Source organism: Microcebus murinus, chromosome 9, assembly GCF_040939455.1.
Source record: "Microcebus murinus isolate Inina chromosome 9, M.murinus_Inina_mat1.0, whole genome shotgun sequence".
Taxonomy (NCBI): Eukaryota; Metazoa; Chordata; class Mammalia; order Primates; family Cheirogaleidae; genus Microcebus; species Microcebus murinus.
In genome coordinates, this window is record NC_134112.1 from 103,698,434 (window position 1) to 103,716,288 (window position 17,855).

The following is a 17,855-nucleotide window of genomic DNA, read 5'->3' on the forward strand; positions in this document are numbered from 1 at the left end:
CACTCCAAAACCCTTTCTCCTGTCTGTGCTTGCACACTTTATTTGTTTTTTTTTATCTCAAAATGTTCTTTCCCAGCCTCTCTGTGCCTGGCAAATTTTATGCTTCAAGGTCCAACTGAAATGAAGCCTTTCCCAACCTGGTTCTTATATTCCAGGCAGATGTGTCACTTCCTCATCCACTGCATTTTGTTGTTGTTGTTGTTTTTTTTTTTTTTTTGAGACAGAGTCTGGCTTTGTTGCCCAGGCTAGAGTGAGTGCCCTGGCGTCAGCCTAGCTCACAGCAACCTCAAACTCTTGGGCTCAAGCAATCCTTCTGCCTCAGCCTCCCGAGTAGCTGGGACTACAGGCATGCGCCAACCATGCCCGGCTAATTTTTTTTTCTATATATATTAGTTGGCCAATTAATTTCCTTCTATTTATAGTAGAGACGAGTCTTGCTCTTGCTCAGGCTGGTTTCGAACTCCTGAAACGAGCAATCCGCCCGCCTAGGCCTCCCAAGTGCTAGGATTACAGGCGTGAGCCACCGCGCCCGGCCATCATCCACTGCATTTTAAGAGTAGCTCTTATACCTTCACATTAACAGTTGTTTGCACATTTCTCTCTCCTAACACTAAAGCCACTAGAGGTCCAGATAGCGTTTTATTTAGCTTTCTGCCTCCAGCATTCTTAGTTCCCAGGTCACCCAGATGAATTCAAGAAGCCATCTAGTGAATCAATAAAGATGACCCCAGAACTATAAGATAGAATGTAACCATGGGCAAACAAGCTACTCAGAAAATAATTGTTTTAGGTTTCCCAAAAGCTATAAATCCATTTATTCTAGAAATACAGTGGGACATAGTGAGACAGAGGAAACAGCACCCACAAAGCCCAAGTGCACGCGGTGCACTTGGGGAGCTCTAAGTCGCTGTTTGGTTGCAAGAGGTGCCACAGAAGCGCGCAGTGACTGACATGAGATGGACATTTCGGATAGTCCTGCTGCTGGAGCCGCGAAAAAAACGGGCGGATTTAAGATCTAACTAAGAGGTAGTGGCGTGAGCACAGGTGGGCGGGGGTGCGCGGGGCTACCCCGCCTGGGGCCCCGCAGAGCTGACCTAAGTTAGGTGAATGGGGGCGGGGGGGGGCACGAGAGCCAGCCCAGCTCAGAGCCGTCCCAGAAGCTCCCTTCCCGCCTTCCCTTTCCCACCGCACATGCCGCAGACGAGGACGCCCGACAGCCGCTGCTGTGGACGCGAGGGCCCCCAGGTCTGCTCCTGCCTCCTCGGGGGCCTCTCCTAGCCGACCTGGGTCCCCCTCCTCGCCGGCCTGGGCACCCCAGGGGCCCCCTCCACGCCGGGCCTGGGTCTGGGGGTCTGGGCTCCCACCTGGAAGCTGCAGGTGAAGCTTCCGAGGCGCAGAGCCCCGCCTCCACGCCCCTCCTGGCGTCCCACAGCCCTTCCCACGGCTTCCATTCCTGCCCACCGAGCGGGGCTGCTCCAATCGCAGACAGCATGCGGGAACGTGATCTGTAGAGCGCTAAGCCTTATTCAAATGGAAAGCTCTTTCAGGATCCTCTCTCCCTCCCGTCGGGCCTGCGGGGCGGGGAGACCTGCCACCGCTGGTCCTGCACCACCCCTGCCGGCCGGTGCCCGCGGCCGGGAACGCGCAGGCGCAGGAAGAGCGGCCGCGGAGCATGCCGGGCAGCGACTGCTCGGCACTGTGCTGCTCCTGCCTGCCGGTTGCTAGGAGCCGGTGACGCGCCGCCCGCGGAGCCTCAGCGCAGCAGGCCCGGGCTCGGCGGGAGGAGAGTGGGGGCGCCGGACGGCAGGTCTCCTCCTGGGGTGGCCCGAGCCTGGCCGGACCGAGGATACCGCGGCCGCCGGGCCCGTGGGGAACGATGGAGCCTGGGAAGGTTGGTGCGAGGCTGGGTCCGGGCCTTCTCGGATGCGGGGCTTGGGGCCAGGCCGGCAGCTGCTCTCTCTCCTCCGCCCGCGCCGCCGTTCCCTGGCGGGGCCTCCGTGCCCAGCGCGGAAGGGGAAACTGAGGCGGCGCAGGACGCGGGACCAGGCGCCCGCTGCGGGGAAGCCCGTCCTTCTTCACAGTTTTGAACAGGCCGCAGCACCGACCGGCCCGCGCGTACCCGCGCCCGTCCGCGCCTGCGCCTCGGCTGCTGTGGCCCGGGAGCCGCGTCCTCAAGTTTGTTTTTTCTTTTTTTTTTTTTGAGACAGAGTCTCACTCACTCTGTTTCCCGGGCTAGAGTGGCCGTGGCGTCAGCCTAGCTCACAGCAACCTCAAAGTCTCCTGAGTAGCTGGGGCTACAGGCATGCGCCACCATGCCCGGCTAATTTTTTCTATATGTTTTTAGTTGGCCAATTAATTTCTTTTTATTTTTATTTTTTAGTACAGACGGGGTCTCGCTCTTGCTCAGGCTGGTCTCGAACTCCTGACCTCAAGCGATCCTCCCGCCTCGGCCTCCCAGAATGCTAGGATGACAGGCGTGAGACTCCGCGCCCTGCCCGTCCTCAAGTTTTATTCTGTTTCAGCCGATTTAAATGTTACCTGTCACAGCTTGAGAGGTTGAGCTTGCAGTCTGGTGGCTTCCGTTTGAATTCTGGCTTTTGTCTTTACTTGTGTGACCTTGGGAAAGTTACTTAACGAGTCTTATTTCCTAATTCGTAAGATGAGATGCGCACGGTGGCCGTGGCGACGTGGCAGGGTATCCGCCAGGGCCAGTGACACCACGGTGTGCAGGGTGCTGGCGCTGGCGGTTCCTCTGCCTTCCTTCCTCTCCGTTAGTTTTTCCTGCCATTTACCTTTATAACGTTAAATAATATTCTTTAATTTGTATTTGGGCTTGTATCAACCTTAGATAGTATCTTTTAACTTCCCCTTGGTGAAGACTGGAAGTTATTGCCCTTCTCTAACCCACCTCCATTTCCCCTTAAATCCGCTGGTCTCCTGGCCTGTCATCTTCTGAACCTTTCCCTTTACATTTCCTCTAGTTATTCTGCGACTTATGTTTTCTGTGATTTGCTTATTTATAGGTTGACTTTCAAAATTGAAAACCAATACACTATGACACTATGTAAGTAGCATTCACTGCAGAACCAAACAGTGCGATTGGGCCAATAGAGAAAATGCGGAGTGTTCCCACACTCATTCTGCTCAAAGGACAGTGTTCCTGGTATCAGGGTCAAATAGCTCATCTTTTCTTACATTCAGTTAATGTGCCCCAGTGTAGTTTGCTTCATATTTGGGCCATGTGTTTCTTTGATTTTCTGTTAGTTTCTATTTGCCTTTTTTTTCTGCAAAAAGCAACATATGTTTCTTTTTTATTTTTAAACTCCATTGATATGTCTTCTGGTTCATTAATGAGTAATATGATCTGTTTAATGAAATACGCTTTAAAAAACATTCTTTCCAGTGACTTTTTTTTCTGAGACAGAGTCTCACTCTCTCTCCTTGTCTAGAGTACAGTGGCGTCAGCCCAGCTCACAGCAACCTCAAACTCCTGGGCTCAAGGGATCCTCCTGCCTCAGCCTCCCAAGTAGCTGGGACTACAGGCATGTGCCACTATGCCCAGCTAATTTTTTTCTATATATATTTTTAGTTGTCTAGCTAATTTTCTTTCTATTTTCAGTAGAGACGGGTCTTGCTCTTGCTCAGACTGGTCTCGAACTCCTGAGCTCAAATCATCCACCCGCCTCGGCCTCCTGGAGTGCTAGGATTACAAGCATGAGCCACCTTGTCCAGCCAAGCTCACTGACTTTCTCTTCTCATTGGGACTAATTGTTTTCTAGACCTGTGCAGAACTATCATCTGAGAATTCCTTCTCATTTTACTTTTGGGTAGGCCTACTGTTCCTTGGGTCTAGTATCTTTTTCGTTCTTGAAATCCCCTCTCTTTGCCCCCACCCCGGAATATATCCTAATATACCTTTTTCAACAAGTATGTAGGAGGGGAAACTTTAAGACTGTCTTTATTATACTGATATACTTGTTTAAGATTTTGGCTCAGCATACAATTCTAGGATCAAAATAGTTTTTCCAAAAGTTTGAAGGCATTACACGTTGTTGTAAAACCAGTGATTTTGGCTGGTGAGATATCTTTGTAAGTAACATTTTCTTTTCTCCAGAAGATTTAGAATCTTTATCTGTGGTGTTCTGAATATATTAGTATATGGCAGTTTGTCTATTGTGGGTCTTTTTCTGTTCATTATTTTTTTGACATTTGATTACACCTTGGGGCTTTATTCTGATACACATTTAATAAATAAACATTAAAGTAGAAAATGCAGCAGACTTCAGGGCTGGATATTTCCTGGCAAGTAATAAATACCTAGAATACATTTTCAGTTGCAAATTGGTCATTAACTTTTTATGAAGTTAGCCCACTGGTCAATAGAACTTAATTATGTAATTATCATAGTATTATATAGAATTGATTAGTATAAGTTTATTTCATTAAGGGGAAAGATAAAATTTTCATGAGGTTATTGGAATAAAATTGTAGTTTTTTGGTGTTGCTTATTATTCCTTTTATTTTACACTAAGCTCTTCCTTTGGTTTGTTTCAATGTGATTATTTGCATAATGAATATTGCTAATATAAGCAGATTTGTGTTCTTTATTTGCACTAAAAATCATATCAAGTTTCTGTGTGTTGTAGCTATTAGAAAAAGTTTATGGTGTGTTTGTACATTTTGCATCTGCTTGATAAGAGTGGTGACAGTTTTTTTCAGTAGTACCTCTTTAAAAACACTTTATCTTGCTTGCAGTGTGTGTGACTCTTATTAATTTTTATGCTCAATGAAAATTTTACAAATTTCTAAATTTACTGTTACATACCAAACAATTGGTAATATGTGAGTTTATTTATTTATTTTTTTTTATTTTTTTTTTTGAGACAGAGTCTCACTTTGTTGCCCAGGCTAGAGTGAGTGCCGTGGCATCAGTATAGCTCACAGCAACCTCAAACTCCTGGGCTCAAGCAATCCTACTGCCTCAGCCTCCCGAGTAGCTGGGACTACAGGCATGCGCCACCATGCCCGGCTAATTTTTTCTATATATATTAGTTGGCCAATTAATTTCTTTCTATTTATAGTAGAGATGGGGTCTCGCTCTTGCTCAGGCTGGTTTTGAACTCCTGACCTTGAGCAATCCGCCCGCCTCGGCCTCCCAGAGTGCTAGGATTACAGGCGTGAGCCACCACATCCAGCCTGTGAGTTTATTATTATCATGAAATTTATTAATCATAGCTTGAAAGATGTAAAACTGTATGTATTTAAGTTATCCTTTTATTAAAATAAATTTCTGCCCTCTTTATTTTGATATGAAATATGAGCTAGTGTTGTGAACTGTTTCAGTACTACGCAGTACTATTTCATTCTGTATTTAGAAAGGCTGAATGTTTTTGAATGAAGTTTTCATTTCTTGTCTGGACTATATCTGCCTCTTTTTTGAAACATACATCCCAGACTCTGTTTGTACCTTCAAGGTAGTGTTTCTTATAGGGACAGTGAAATTGTGAGGATGAATATTGTCATGTTCTCCCCGAGAAACCATCCTCGATTAGTTTTGCTCAGCTGAGGTCAGCTTTGTTATCGAGCTGTGTCTTACTTGGGAGTGTAGGGCTGCGTTGTGGGTGTGTGTGGGGGTAATGCGGTCATCAGTGAGGCAGGTCCAGCCCAAAGGCCAGCCGCACTATGGCGCTGGAGCGTCCCAGAAGCCTAAGCTGCGATTCCGTCTCCTAAGGCTTGTGCCCAGATCAGGGAGACTAGCACCGATGTGAGCCAGGAGGACCACAGGCAGGTCTGCCAGGGTCCTGGGAGGTGGGTAGCGCCGTGGTAGGGCAGGTCCTGGGTGGGGGTGAGGGTGTTTGTGGTTGCCCTGATGCAACAACAAACATTTGTTATCTTCAGCTTCCTGGGCGTGAGGAGTTTGGCAGTGGCCTGGGTAGGACATTAGGGTGCAGTTAGGGTGTCACCTGAAGGTTCAGTTGGGCTGCGGGGCCTTCCGAGGTGGCTGTTGGGCTGCACTGGCCTCTGCACGTGGCCTCTCCAGCCCCGAGTACCCCCCTGCAGTGGCTCCAGCTCTCCCAGAGCGAGCCCGCAGAGCCAGGTGGAAACTTTGATTTTAGACCCTGACTGGGAAGTCATAGCTTGGCTTCCACCCTGCTCTCTTTCCTAGCAGTGAGTCACTGAATCCGGCCCATGTTCATGGGAGGAGGGATTACCTTCCTTGGGAAGGAAGGGTCATTGAAGAATCAGTGGAAATATTTCAAGGCCACCACACATTAATATCTCCTCTTAAATTCTTGGAACAGTTGGGGTCCCTGACGAACTCTCTGTCTCTATGCGCTCCTCCACCAGAGCCTCCTCTTTGTGAGGCGCTGTGACGAGCCAACAGCGCTCGGTGCCAGGGACAGGGACGACTAAGGCAAGTTTCCTTTCCCGAAGGTTAGGGCGCAGCCGGAGGGATGTGATCTGCACTTGAGGGATGGGTTGTCCCATAGGAGCCCGTGCTTCCACAGTATGAACAACACGTGTCTTTGAGGGAGGGACTTGACTTGGGTTTTGCTGGTCAGTGCAGTCCCTGTGTCTGGAGCGGGTTCAGTGTTCAAGAGGCGCTGGGCGTGTGTTTGCTGAGCCAGCCCAGGGGTTCCTGTGAGCTGTGGCTGCCCCCCCAGTTCCCCAGGGGTCAGCAGACACAGGCAGCCTTTGCCTGTTTTTATTCATTCCACAGATACTTATTCAGTTCCTGTTTTGTGCTCGGCCGTGTGTAAGACTCTGAAGGTGAAAGGTGTTGAGCTTCTCTGTGCCTCAGTTTCCTCGTTTGTAAAATGGAGTCTTTAGCCTTCCTAGTAGGGCTATGAGATTCAAATAGCGTGTTTGGCTCCATGTAGCACCTGGTGTGCATACACGCTGTGTGCATGTTGTCTGCCACTCACGCATCCCGGGGGCTTTTACTGCCTTGAAAACAACAGCAGCCTTTTGATTCTGCCCCCAATGTCTGTGGATCAGGAACGGGAGAATTTGCTGCAGGGAGGCTCAGCTCTGCTCCCAACACCGGGGCCTCAGCCGGGGAGGCTCTAGGTTTGGGGCGGGTACTCCTCAGGCGTCTCCGGTCATTTGGAGGCTCGCCGCTCCCGTGTAGCCGGTGATGCTGGCGTGTGGGCCCAAGGCTGGCCCTGGGCTGGGACACCTGAGCAGGCTGTCTGCCCCCTGGGGCTGCCTCTGTCACCTCACAGCTGGTCCCGGGAGCAGCGGGTACCACAAGCAGGCGCCGCAGCGCCCCCTGTCCCGGGAGGAGCCTCCTGCAGCCCAAGGAGCATAGGCGCAGTTCGGGCTGGCATGGTGTGTCTGAAACCCACAAAGTACTTGTCTTCCATCTGTTGTTCAACTGCTGTTGGGACCTGTTTTCACTTTTATTTTGCAGTATTTGTTTTTGAAGCAGCTGAAGGGATGCATTCTATAAGTGTGGGTCATTTTCAGGCTAGTGAATAAATACTTCCATTACCTTTTATTCCAGTAGGTGGACAAGTATTTTCTGGCATGTCCAGAATTAATTGCCACTGATTTAGATCACCTAATGAAAAAGCAGCTCATTAGAGCACATATAATTATTTTAAGCTGTAAAAATCCTGACTTTATACTTTTTCCCATTTAGAGGAGAACCAAAGAGGACACTTGGGAAGCGGAGGACCTGAGGAGGCACCTACGGGTAATGTATTTTGAGGATTTAAGTTGGGACCCTGTGGGAGACCACGTGGTTTCCCTGGACAGTTGTACCCAGTTCACAGCAATGCACGACTTTGCTTATCTGTGGCTCATTTCAGAGGTGTTTTGACTCAGAGGTGAAGCCATGTGGTTTAATCCCTCTGGAACCACAGCAGGTCACGTTTGTTAGTCCAGCCTGACACCCTACCAGCTCGGGGGGCCTTGTCATGGCCCTGGGCATCCCTGCACTGCTCTGGGGCGAGCAGATCTCAGTTCTGCGGTGCGGGGGCCGGGGGTGCGTAGGGGCCTAGGCTTGAGGTCACGTCCTCTGGAGAGTTTTCTGTTGAGGACACAGTGTTTTCTGTAGGACACAGGTGGTCCCTGTTGCAGTGACTTTACAACACAGCCTCAGTGTCTCTTTTTCTTTCTATCTGTGGGGTGCCAGTGGCAGCTGTAGAAATGCTGAGTGTGATGCCAAGTCCTTTAGTGTCTAACAACACCGAGTCAGACCTCTTCTTGCTGGGACTAGATAGTGGTAGAATCCAAGGTGGGTTTCTGTTTTTGTTTTTTGGTTTTTTTTAGAGACAGGGTCTCCCACTATTGCCCAGGCTGGAGCACAGTGGTCATCACATCTCACTGCAGCCTCCAACTCCTGGGCTCAAGCGATCCTCCTGCCTCGGTCTCGCAGAGCACTGGGACCACAGGTGTTCTCCACCCAAGGGTTTTTAAGGTCCTTCAAATTCGTATGTGTCTCACACTCAGATGTTAAGAGCCGAATGGAAATCTGAAGGATCCTTTTTCTCTTGTTGCAGGCTGTGCATGCAGGCAGTCCCAGGGAGGACAGGAAACACAGGGAGAAGCAACTGCACAAGGGGTCTGAGGTGGACCTCCTGGGGCACCCGGAGCCCAAGGCCAGGGGTCAGGACCGTGAGACCAAGCACAGAGAGAGGACAGCCGAGGCTCACACCACAAAGGAGAGTCCTCTCGGGGACAGAGACAGAGAAAAGCAACGGGAGAGGAGGAAAGACACAAAAGAGCGGGAGAAAGACAAGCTGAAAGAGAAACACCGAGAGCAGGATGCAGAAAAGCCTCACGGTAAAGGAAAGGACAGAGAAAAGGAGAAAGACAGAAGGGCCAAGAAAGAAGAGCACTGGCAGACGCCCGCCTACCACAGCCTGCTGGGCTCAGAGGTGCGAGGCCGGCAGCCGCCTCAGCAGCGGGCAGAGAAGGCTGGCCGCTCAGGTGCGTCTGTGCGCCCAGGTGTCGCTTGTGCACCCAGGTGTCGCTCAGCTCTGTTTCTTGTAACAGTTCTTGCTGTTTGGGACATTTCGCTCTTTCGAAATGTCTTTGTGTTTTCTCTTGTAGTTTCCTAAGTGTCTCAGCTTTGGGTTTGAAGTTATAGGCTCTTGGGCTCTGTGTGTGCTTCTTGTCATTGTTTTCTTTTTGATATGTTAAAAACTCAATGAGGGGAGTGACAATTTTCTCATTATTTGCTAGAGTTTTACTATTAAAATGCATTTTAGACTTAATATCATAATAAATCTCCATCCGCATTGTAAATAAGTATCAGCTTTAAGCAACACACAAATATTTAGCTAAATTCCTAAGAATTCTAAGATAAGGATGCATACTCTTTTTCCCTCCTCAACAGAAGTTTCTTCACTGATTTATTGTTATATATTAATAATAGGTGGTGTATTTATATGCTCCTTATACAAAGTTCAAACAGGCTAACATAAGTGAAAAAGGAACATATTAGAATAATACATAGTAACTTCATAACCAGAAGGCCTGGCTATGAAAATGATGAAAACCAGGGACCTTTACTCATTTTTTGTTACTTACTGTCCCTTGTGTAGTTATGCCAAGCTCTGTCCATTTGCAGCTATGTCCATTGGTTGTTTGCAGAGTTAGCTATTGGGAATAGGACTGAGAACATTATTCTGCGTTCTCTGGCATTCACACGCGTGTCTGTTGGGTATAGACCAAGGGGTGGAATTGGTGGGTTAATTGGGTAACCACTAATTAATTTTAACAATAACTATTTTACTATTTAATGCCTCTTTTTTTTTTTTTTTTGAGACAGAGTCTCACTTGTTGCCCAGGCTAGAGTGAGTGCCGTGGCGTCAGCCTAGCTCACAGCAACCTCCAACTCCTGGGCTCAAGCAATCCTACTGCCTCAGCCTCCCGAGTAGCTGGGACTACAGGCATGCACCACCATGCCCGGCTAATTTTTTCTATATATATTAGTTGGCCAATTACTTTCTTTCTATTTATAGTAGAGACGAGGTCTCGCTCTTGCCCAGGCTGGTTTCGAACTCCTGACCTTGAGTAATCCGCCCGTCTCGGCCTCCCAGAGAGCTAGGATTACAGGCGTGAGCCACCACGCCCGGCCAATGCCTCTTTTTAAAGTTACTACTTTTGATGTCTTTGATATTTATTTCTGAGAAAACCTTTTGTTCTCAGATGGCTCTTTTTGTTGCTACCTGCTCTTATTTTTACAGTGCAGTGTTGCGGGGAATCGTACTGGGAAGAGTAGCTGTAGATTAGACTCGGTAAAGTTCTCTCTGTCATCGTTAGTTGTCATCGCCCCCTCCCCATCTGTGAAGTGTGGCCTGGATGCGGCTCGGTCCTCAGGCCCCTGCTGCAGACACCCCTCTCCCTCGCTAGCTGGAGCTAGTCCAGGGTCTTAAATACTGTTTATCTGTTTCCTGATTTCCAAGTTTTTATCCTCAGCTGGGCCTCACCCCTGAATTCCAGGCTTGTGTGTCCATGTGTGCTTTGATGTCTAGTGGACAATGACCACTTAGTATGCCCTGGACTGAGCTTCTCTCGGCCCTCTGCAACCTGCTTTGCCACAGCCACACCCATTCCAGCTGATGGCGGCCTCACTCCTCTGTCCTCGGGTCAGAAACCCTGGGACGCTTCTTGGCTCTGTGATTTTCTTTCTGGTCTCTCGGAAAATCCCGTGCGCCCACCTCAGCAATATACCCAGAACTCAGCTCCTCCATCCCAGACACCTAGAAAGGTGGTCAGTGCTTGGAGAATACTTTGTAAATGAATGAAATTTGTCTCAGTGATCTGTGAAAATCCGGTCTGCCCTCATCTTTTAAATTGTCAGTTCTCCTAAGTTTAAGCCTAGTGACTTTTTCGTTTATGCAGATTCAGAAGTGGAAGTTGGGCTTTCTGTGTGGGTTGGTGCCTTGGGCGTCAGTCCATGCAGGCCGTTCCATCCTGGGGCCCACCTGCCGGTTGTCCTGGGCCGAGTGCGGCAGCCTTCCCCTCCACCGTGGCTGAAGCTGCAGCCTTGCACTGGGGTGTGGGGCACCTGGTGGCTTCCTTAGCTGCTCGGGGCCTCCTGCCTCCTTCGTCCCCTCAGCAGTGGGGGCTGCGCTCCTTGCTTGGCACATCCGTTGGGCAGGCATTTCCTCGTAGCTTCACAGTTGGTGGAAACGTCTGGCCAGCTGGGCTGGTTCTCCTCAGAAGGCTCTGCTTCCGCTTGCACCTCTCCCACCAAGACACAGAAACCCTACGATGTCCTGTTCTGGTGGTGCCCCTGTGGACTTCCAGGGGTTGGTCAGACATCTGCCAGCTGCCTCCGTAGCAGACTGGGAGAGGGGAAGAACCATGTGTTCCTTAGATTGCCATTTTATCTCCTCTTTGTTTCATTTTCAGTTTGATACTAGAACTTTTCATGCTTGAATTGGAGAATGTGGTTTTTGTTTGTTTGTTTTGTTTTGAGACAGAGTCTCACTTTGCTGCCCAGGCTAGAGTGAGTGCCATGGCATCCGCCCAGCTCACAGCAACCTCAAACTCCTGGGCTCAAGCGATCCTCCTGCCTCAGCTTCCTGAGCAGCTGGGACTACAGGCATGTACCACCATGCCTGGCTAATTTTTTCTATATATATTAGTTGGCCAATTAATTTCTTTCTATTTATAGTAGAGACGGGGTTTCACTCTTGCTCAGGCTGGTTTCGAACTGCTGACCTCGAGCAATCCTCCCATCTAGGCCTCCCAGGGTGCTAGGATTACAGGCGTGATTACAGGCCACCGCACCCGGCCAGAGAATGTGTTTTAATTGAATGTTTTTTGATACATGTTAATAAATATGAAATGTGTAATAAAGTCTGTAGCAAGATACTAGAAAATCTTTTTGATATGCTGAAATTTGGGAGTGTTAAAAATGTCTTATGTTTTGTAGTAAGTAAAGTGAGAAGTGAAGAGAAAGAAAGGAAAGATGAAGACTCGGACAGAGGAGATGAAGACAGAGAAAGAAGATACCGAGAGAGGAAGGTATGCACTGGGCCGAGGGAGGGCTTTCCGAGGCTGCCCAGTGAAGGAGGTTTGAAACGTTGTCATCAGAAGCCAGAGTTCAGGGCTTGGGGAAGGTCTCAAGCACCAGGTGTAGTCAGTTCTGTTTTTGTTTTTTGAGACAGAGTCTCGCTCTGTTGCCTGGGCTAGAGTGCCGTAGCATCAGCTTAGCTCACAGCAACCTCAAACTCCTGGGCTCAAGCAATCCTTCTGCCTCAGCCTCTCGAGTAGCTGGGACTACAGGCACGTGCCACCATGCCCAGCTAATTTTTTCTATATATATTTTTAGTTGTACGGGTAATTTGTTTCTATTTTTAGTAGAGACGAGGTCTCGCTCTTGCTCAGGGTGGTCTCAAACTCCTGACCTCAAGTGATCCTCCTGCCTCCGCATCCCAGAGTGTTAGGATTACAGGCGTGAGCCACCGCACCTGGCGTTAGTCAGTTCTTTGTTCTAAGATTCCACGGGTAATGCTTGATTAGTTTAGAAAATTTAGGAGATATAAATAAATAATAAGAAAACAAAAACTGTCTAATCTTTGCCCAGAGATAATTATTGATAATATTTAGGGATGTATTTTACCAGGTTTAGATATATATGTGTGTGTGCGTGTGTGTGTGTGTGTGTATGTATTTATAACATTTTCATATTTTTCTTTTTTTTTTAAATTTATTTTAATTAATTTTTTAAATTTCAGCATATTATGGGGGTACAAATGTTCAGGTTACGTATATTGTACATGCCTCCCTCCCCCCTCCCCCCCTCCGCCCAACACCAGATAAATGTTATTCCTATGTGTCCACTTAAGTGTTGATCTGTTCATACCAATTTGCTGGTGAGCACATGTGGTGCTTGTTTTTCTATTCTTGAGATACATCACTTAGTAGAATGGGTTCCAGCTGTATCCAGGAAAATATAAGAGGTGCTATATCACCATTGTTTCTTAAAGCTGAATAGTACTCCATGGTATACATATACCACATTTTATTAATCCACTCATGTATTGATGGGCACCTGGGTTGTTTCCACACCTTTGTGATTGTGCACTGTGCTGCTATAAAGATTTGAGTGCAGGTGTCCCATTTGTAGAGTGCCATTTGATCTTTTGGGTAGATGTCCAGTAGAGGAATTGCTGGATCAAATGGTAGATCTACTTGTATCACTTTAAGGTATTTCCATATATGGATTTCTGCTGTTTTAGAAATAGTTTAAACTTAATACATTTTGGGCACTGAGTGATCATATTTCCATATAATATTTTAATAGCTGCATAATTTAATATTCATTGATGCAGGTGTATCGATTCTCTTGGCACATGTGCCTTGGCCTCCCAGAATGGTGGGATTACAGGTGTACACCACCATGCCTGACTAATTTTATTTAAAGAATTTTTTTTTTTTTTTTTTTTGTAAAGACGGGATCTTGGTATGTTGCCCAGGCTGAGACTTGTGGGATTTTTATAAGTAAGCTTAAAATGACGAATTAGTCAGGTCTGTGCTTGGTTTATTTCTATTGCTGATGGAATGCTTTCCCCACACCAAAGTTATGTGCTTAGTAGTCTGTTTCTTGTTCTATGTCTTTAACGTTTTTTTTAAGACTTCTACCTTTGATTCCCGTGGAGGCTGTTTTGGTGGCTGGTATGAGGTGGTGATCTGACCTTGCAGCTGAAGAGCTCGGTCAGGGAGGTGGTCAGTGTGTCCTCTAGGACAGCAGGGTGGCTGTGTCAGGGGGACTGAGGAGGGAGATGAGAGTCTGCTGGGGCTCACAGTGAGTGGGAACCACAGGGAACTGAGAGGTGTGGGGGGCACTGTGGACCAGGAATCCGCTGTGCCTGGTTGGGGGTGAGCAGAGGAGCCCCGTGTGAAGGGTAAGGGTCTGTCAGGCATGGTGATAGTGCTGCCAGAACTCGGAGTCGGAGCCAAAAATATCACATTATATTAATAATAACCTGTTGTACAGTCTGTGATGAATGTCACCAGATAATTACTGAGCATCCAGAGTGTTTTGGGGGCTGCAGAGATGACTACACCGTGGTCCCCATTCTCAAGAATCTCCATCTGGGTGGGCCTGATTAAGAAAGGAAGTGGTGACACGTCTGAGTAGGGGCGGTGGCAGCCCGGTGCTGTGGGAGAAGGTGTCTTCCTGGAGAGCACACAGAGCTTTCACAGGTGGGGATTCCTGGGCCATGAAGGTGACAAGAATGAAGGGCGGGGCTCTGAGGGGCTGAGACTACATGCCTAGCGCCTAGCTGAGGGGTGTGGACGTTGTTCCCAGGCTGGGGAAGTGGTGCTCCAGAGTCTCTGTTGATTTGCCAGGGGCAGCAGCGGCTGACAGGACCAGAGCTGTGAATGGGGTTTTTTCTTTCCAGAAAGACAACAGATTAACTATTTAGGAAGATACCTGACAGCAAACTTGGGGATTGAAGGGGGCAATGGCAGTGCTGTAATTTTCCCTGCTTTTATCATAACATGTATAAAGACAGAGGACAACTACCGTCCCTCGGTACCTGTGGGGTTGGTTCCAGTTGGTTCCAGGACCTCCCTTGAATGCAAAGTCCACGAGCTCAAGTCCCTGATTTGATGGTGCAGCGTTGGCATCAACCTGCACACGTCCTCCCGCGCACTTTAAGTTATCTCTGCATTACTTACAACACCTAGTACATTGTAAATGCAGTGGAAGTAGTTACACTGTGTTGCCTAGGGAATGATGGCAAGGGCAAAAGTCTGTACATGTTTAACACCGACGCAGTTTTTTCCTGAATATTTTCTGTCGAGGTTGGTGGAGTGTGCAGACGCAGAGGCCAGCCGCACTCCATCTTACGTGCTTGTGTTTTGCAGCTGCAGTACGGGGACAGCAGGGAAAACCCTCTCAAGTACTGGCTGTACAAAGAAGAAGGTGAGAGAAGACACAGGAAGCCACGAGAGGCAGATCGAGAGAAGAAACACCGAGAAAAGAGCAGCACAAGGGAGAAGAGAGACAAGTACGCCAAAGAAAAAAGCAGTTCTTTCTCCGACAAAGACTGGGAAGAGAGGCACCGGGAGAAACGCCACAAGGAAGGCTTCCCTGCTGATGAGGCGCGGCGAAGTAACTCTGAGAGAAAGGAGAAATCGTCCCGAGAGGAGCATAAGAAAAGGGAGCCCAAGGTACGTCGCCCTGCGATCGGTCGGCTTCCTTGAGAAGCAGCGTGGCCTTAGTGCTGCCACGTATTAGTGCTGCCGCGTATCAATATACGCGGCGTATATTGATTTAATTTCTACAGTTGCTTAATATTTTCCTAGACTCATTGTAGTATCATTTGTTCTCATGTGTGTACTTCTTGCTGCTCTGTTTTTTCAGAATCTGAAGCTAAGGTGGTTTTATTCTCCTATTTCTCAATGGGGCTTCCTTTAAAGTGGATCAGGTGGTATCTGAGGCTGGGGACCTCTGGGTGGACTCAGGACGTGCCGCTGCAGATAGACATTGCTGGGGAAGCAGCACACAGCTGATGTCCAGCAAGGCACATGTGTGTGTTGTAAGAACCAGACACCGTTGGGTTAATGCCAGGAGCATCTAGACTGAGAAGCAGTCTTGTTAAGAGGAGGTCCTGCCGTGCTCATGTCCTCAGCCTGCGCTGTACGCTGCCCTGTACCATGAACAGGGTCCTTCACCTCCCCTTGCGTTGCCCAGAGCTGGCCCTCAGACACCCATGCCGCCCGCAGCCCACGGCCTCTGTCTGGTCACGCCTCTGAGCCGTGGTGAGAAGTACCAGTTCACTCCCTACAAATATGGTGTCTAAAGCCTGTGGACGTCCCTCTGACCTGCCTCACAGCAGGTTTACGTTCCTGACGTAGCCACCATTAAAAACTCAGGGACGGGTATTCATTCTTGTTTTGTAAATATCTTTCCCTAGATCAGAAATTTTTCATTTTCCCCCCCAAACATATTGTTTTATGAATGTTTTCAGACATAGAACAAATTTGGCAGATTTTCAGCGTGGACACCCTGTACCTACCACTTAGATTCCGTTGCTAACATGCGGTTGAACTTGCCTGGGGCCCGTTCCTAGGTCGAATGTGATTACAAGAAAGGACATGTTTAGGTCACATTTGTTCACTTCCCCCCCAGACATGCCTTTCTACACATGTCTTCATGTACACGTTTGTCTTTGGTAAAGGGTAGCCGTACAAATGACCCACGGGGAACATTTTTCTGCACCTTTGTAAAACCACTGCCTTCAAAATTAATTCTAGAAAAAAGGTTGTTCTGACAACTGATGGGCTTCCTTTTCAGAGGGTTTAAGTAGCCTCTGTGTGCTGGACACTGTTCCAGGTGCTGAGGATACAGCTGGGAACAAAATCAAAGCTTCGGCCGGGCGGGGTGATGTGCACCTCTAATCCCTGCACTCTGGGAGGCTGAGGCAGGAGGATCGATGGAGGGTAGCAGTTTGAGACCAGCCTGAGCTAGAGCAGGATCCCATCTCTGCTAAAAATAGAAAACTTAGCCGGGCATGTTGGCGCATGCCTATAGTCCCAGCTACTCGGGAGGCTGAGGCAGGAGGATTGCTGGAGCTCCAGAGTTTGAGGCTGCTGTGAGCTGTGATGATGCCACTGCACTCTAGAATGGGCAACAGAGCAAGACCCTGTCTCTAAAACAAACAGATATATAATATAACATCAGGAGTGATTATTGAGCATTATATAATTAATTTTTTTTGTGTGTTGACTTTCAGGTACTCAAAAGATAATTTTTTTTTTTTATTTAAGGGAGTCTTGCTATTGCTCAGGCTGATCTGGAACTCCCAGGCTCAAGTGATCCTCCCATCTTGGCCTCCCAGGGTGATGGGATTGTAGGTGTGAGCCACCCTACATGGCCAAAAGATACTTTTTTACTTGATCACCGTGTTAGCCTAGCATTTGATGATTTTCTTGAGGTGACCGTGAGGTGCAAGGGCACGGTTAGTGACTGTGCCAGGACAGCAGATATGAACTGGGACGACTCCCAGGGATGGATGTTCTCCTTGGTTCTCTCTTACTTTTTCTTTGTGTTTTTTGACCTATTATTATTATTATTTGAGACAGAGTCTCACTCTGTTGCCTGGGCTAGAGTGCCATGGTGTCAGCCTAGCTCACAGCAACCTTGAACTCCTGGGCTCAAGCGATCCTCCTGCCTCTGCCTCCCGAGTAGCTGGAACTATAGGCATGCCCCACTGTGCCTGACTAATTTTTTCTATATAGTTTGGTTGGCCAATTAATTTCTTTCTATTTATAGTAGAGATGGGGGTCTCGCTTTTGTTCAGGCTGGTTTCGAACTCCTGGCCTTGAGTGATTCCCCCCACCTTGGCCTCCCAGAGTGCTAGGATTATAGGCATCAGCCACCGAGCCCTGCCTAATGCTGGGATTTTTGATAGTCCTCTGGTGTTCTATCATGTGCTTGTAACCTCGTTTATTTTGCAAGTATTCTAACATCGAACATTCAGGTTATCGACTTTTTTTTGAAATTGTAAATTATTCTGCGGTGAGCAGGTTGAAAATCTTGATGCATGTGTTTGATTGTTTCCTAACATTGATTTCTTTTCAGCAGAATTTACAAGTCAATGGAAGTGTTTAGATATTTTTAACACTTTTCAAGGCTGTTGATGCGTGTTGTGTGTGGCCCTCTGGAGTGATCTTTCTTAGTTCTGACTTACTCCTGCTGTTCTGCTCTGTGTGCTCGGGGACCACTCCCAGGTCTGTGGTCTCCCCAGAGGACTCCCCCTCCCCAGAGTCTTCACCTTCTTCACCTTCTTCACCTTCGGGCAGCTACGTCCCCTTCTGCTCCCTCAGCTCAGTCTGTCTGCATGTAGTGATTATAATCTCAGGGTTTTAATATTAGT

General features: G+C 48.2%; 1 protein-coding gene across 2 annotated transcripts in view; it reads left to right on the plus strand.

Annotated features, from left to right (window-relative positions):
• The first annotated feature begins 1,704 nt into the window (after positions 1-1,704).
• The window catches only part of DYNC2I1 (dynein 2 intermediate chain 1), a 68,842-nt gene continuing 52,691 nt past the window's right edge, over positions 1,705-17,855 (plus strand). For both annotated transcript variants that reach the window (XM_012786287.3, XM_076006761.1), the window contains exons 1-5: positions 1,705-1,891; positions 7,646-7,699; positions 8,508-8,937; positions 11,897-11,988; positions 14,842-15,147. In XM_012786287.3, coding sequence (XP_012641741.1) covers positions 1,877-1,891; positions 7,646-7,699; positions 8,508-8,937; positions 11,897-11,988; positions 14,842-15,147 — 897 coding nt within the window. In that variant the 5' untranslated portion in view covers positions 1,705-1,876. The remainder of the gene's footprint in view (positions 1,892-7,645; positions 7,700-8,507; positions 8,938-11,896; positions 11,989-14,841; positions 15,148-17,855) is intronic.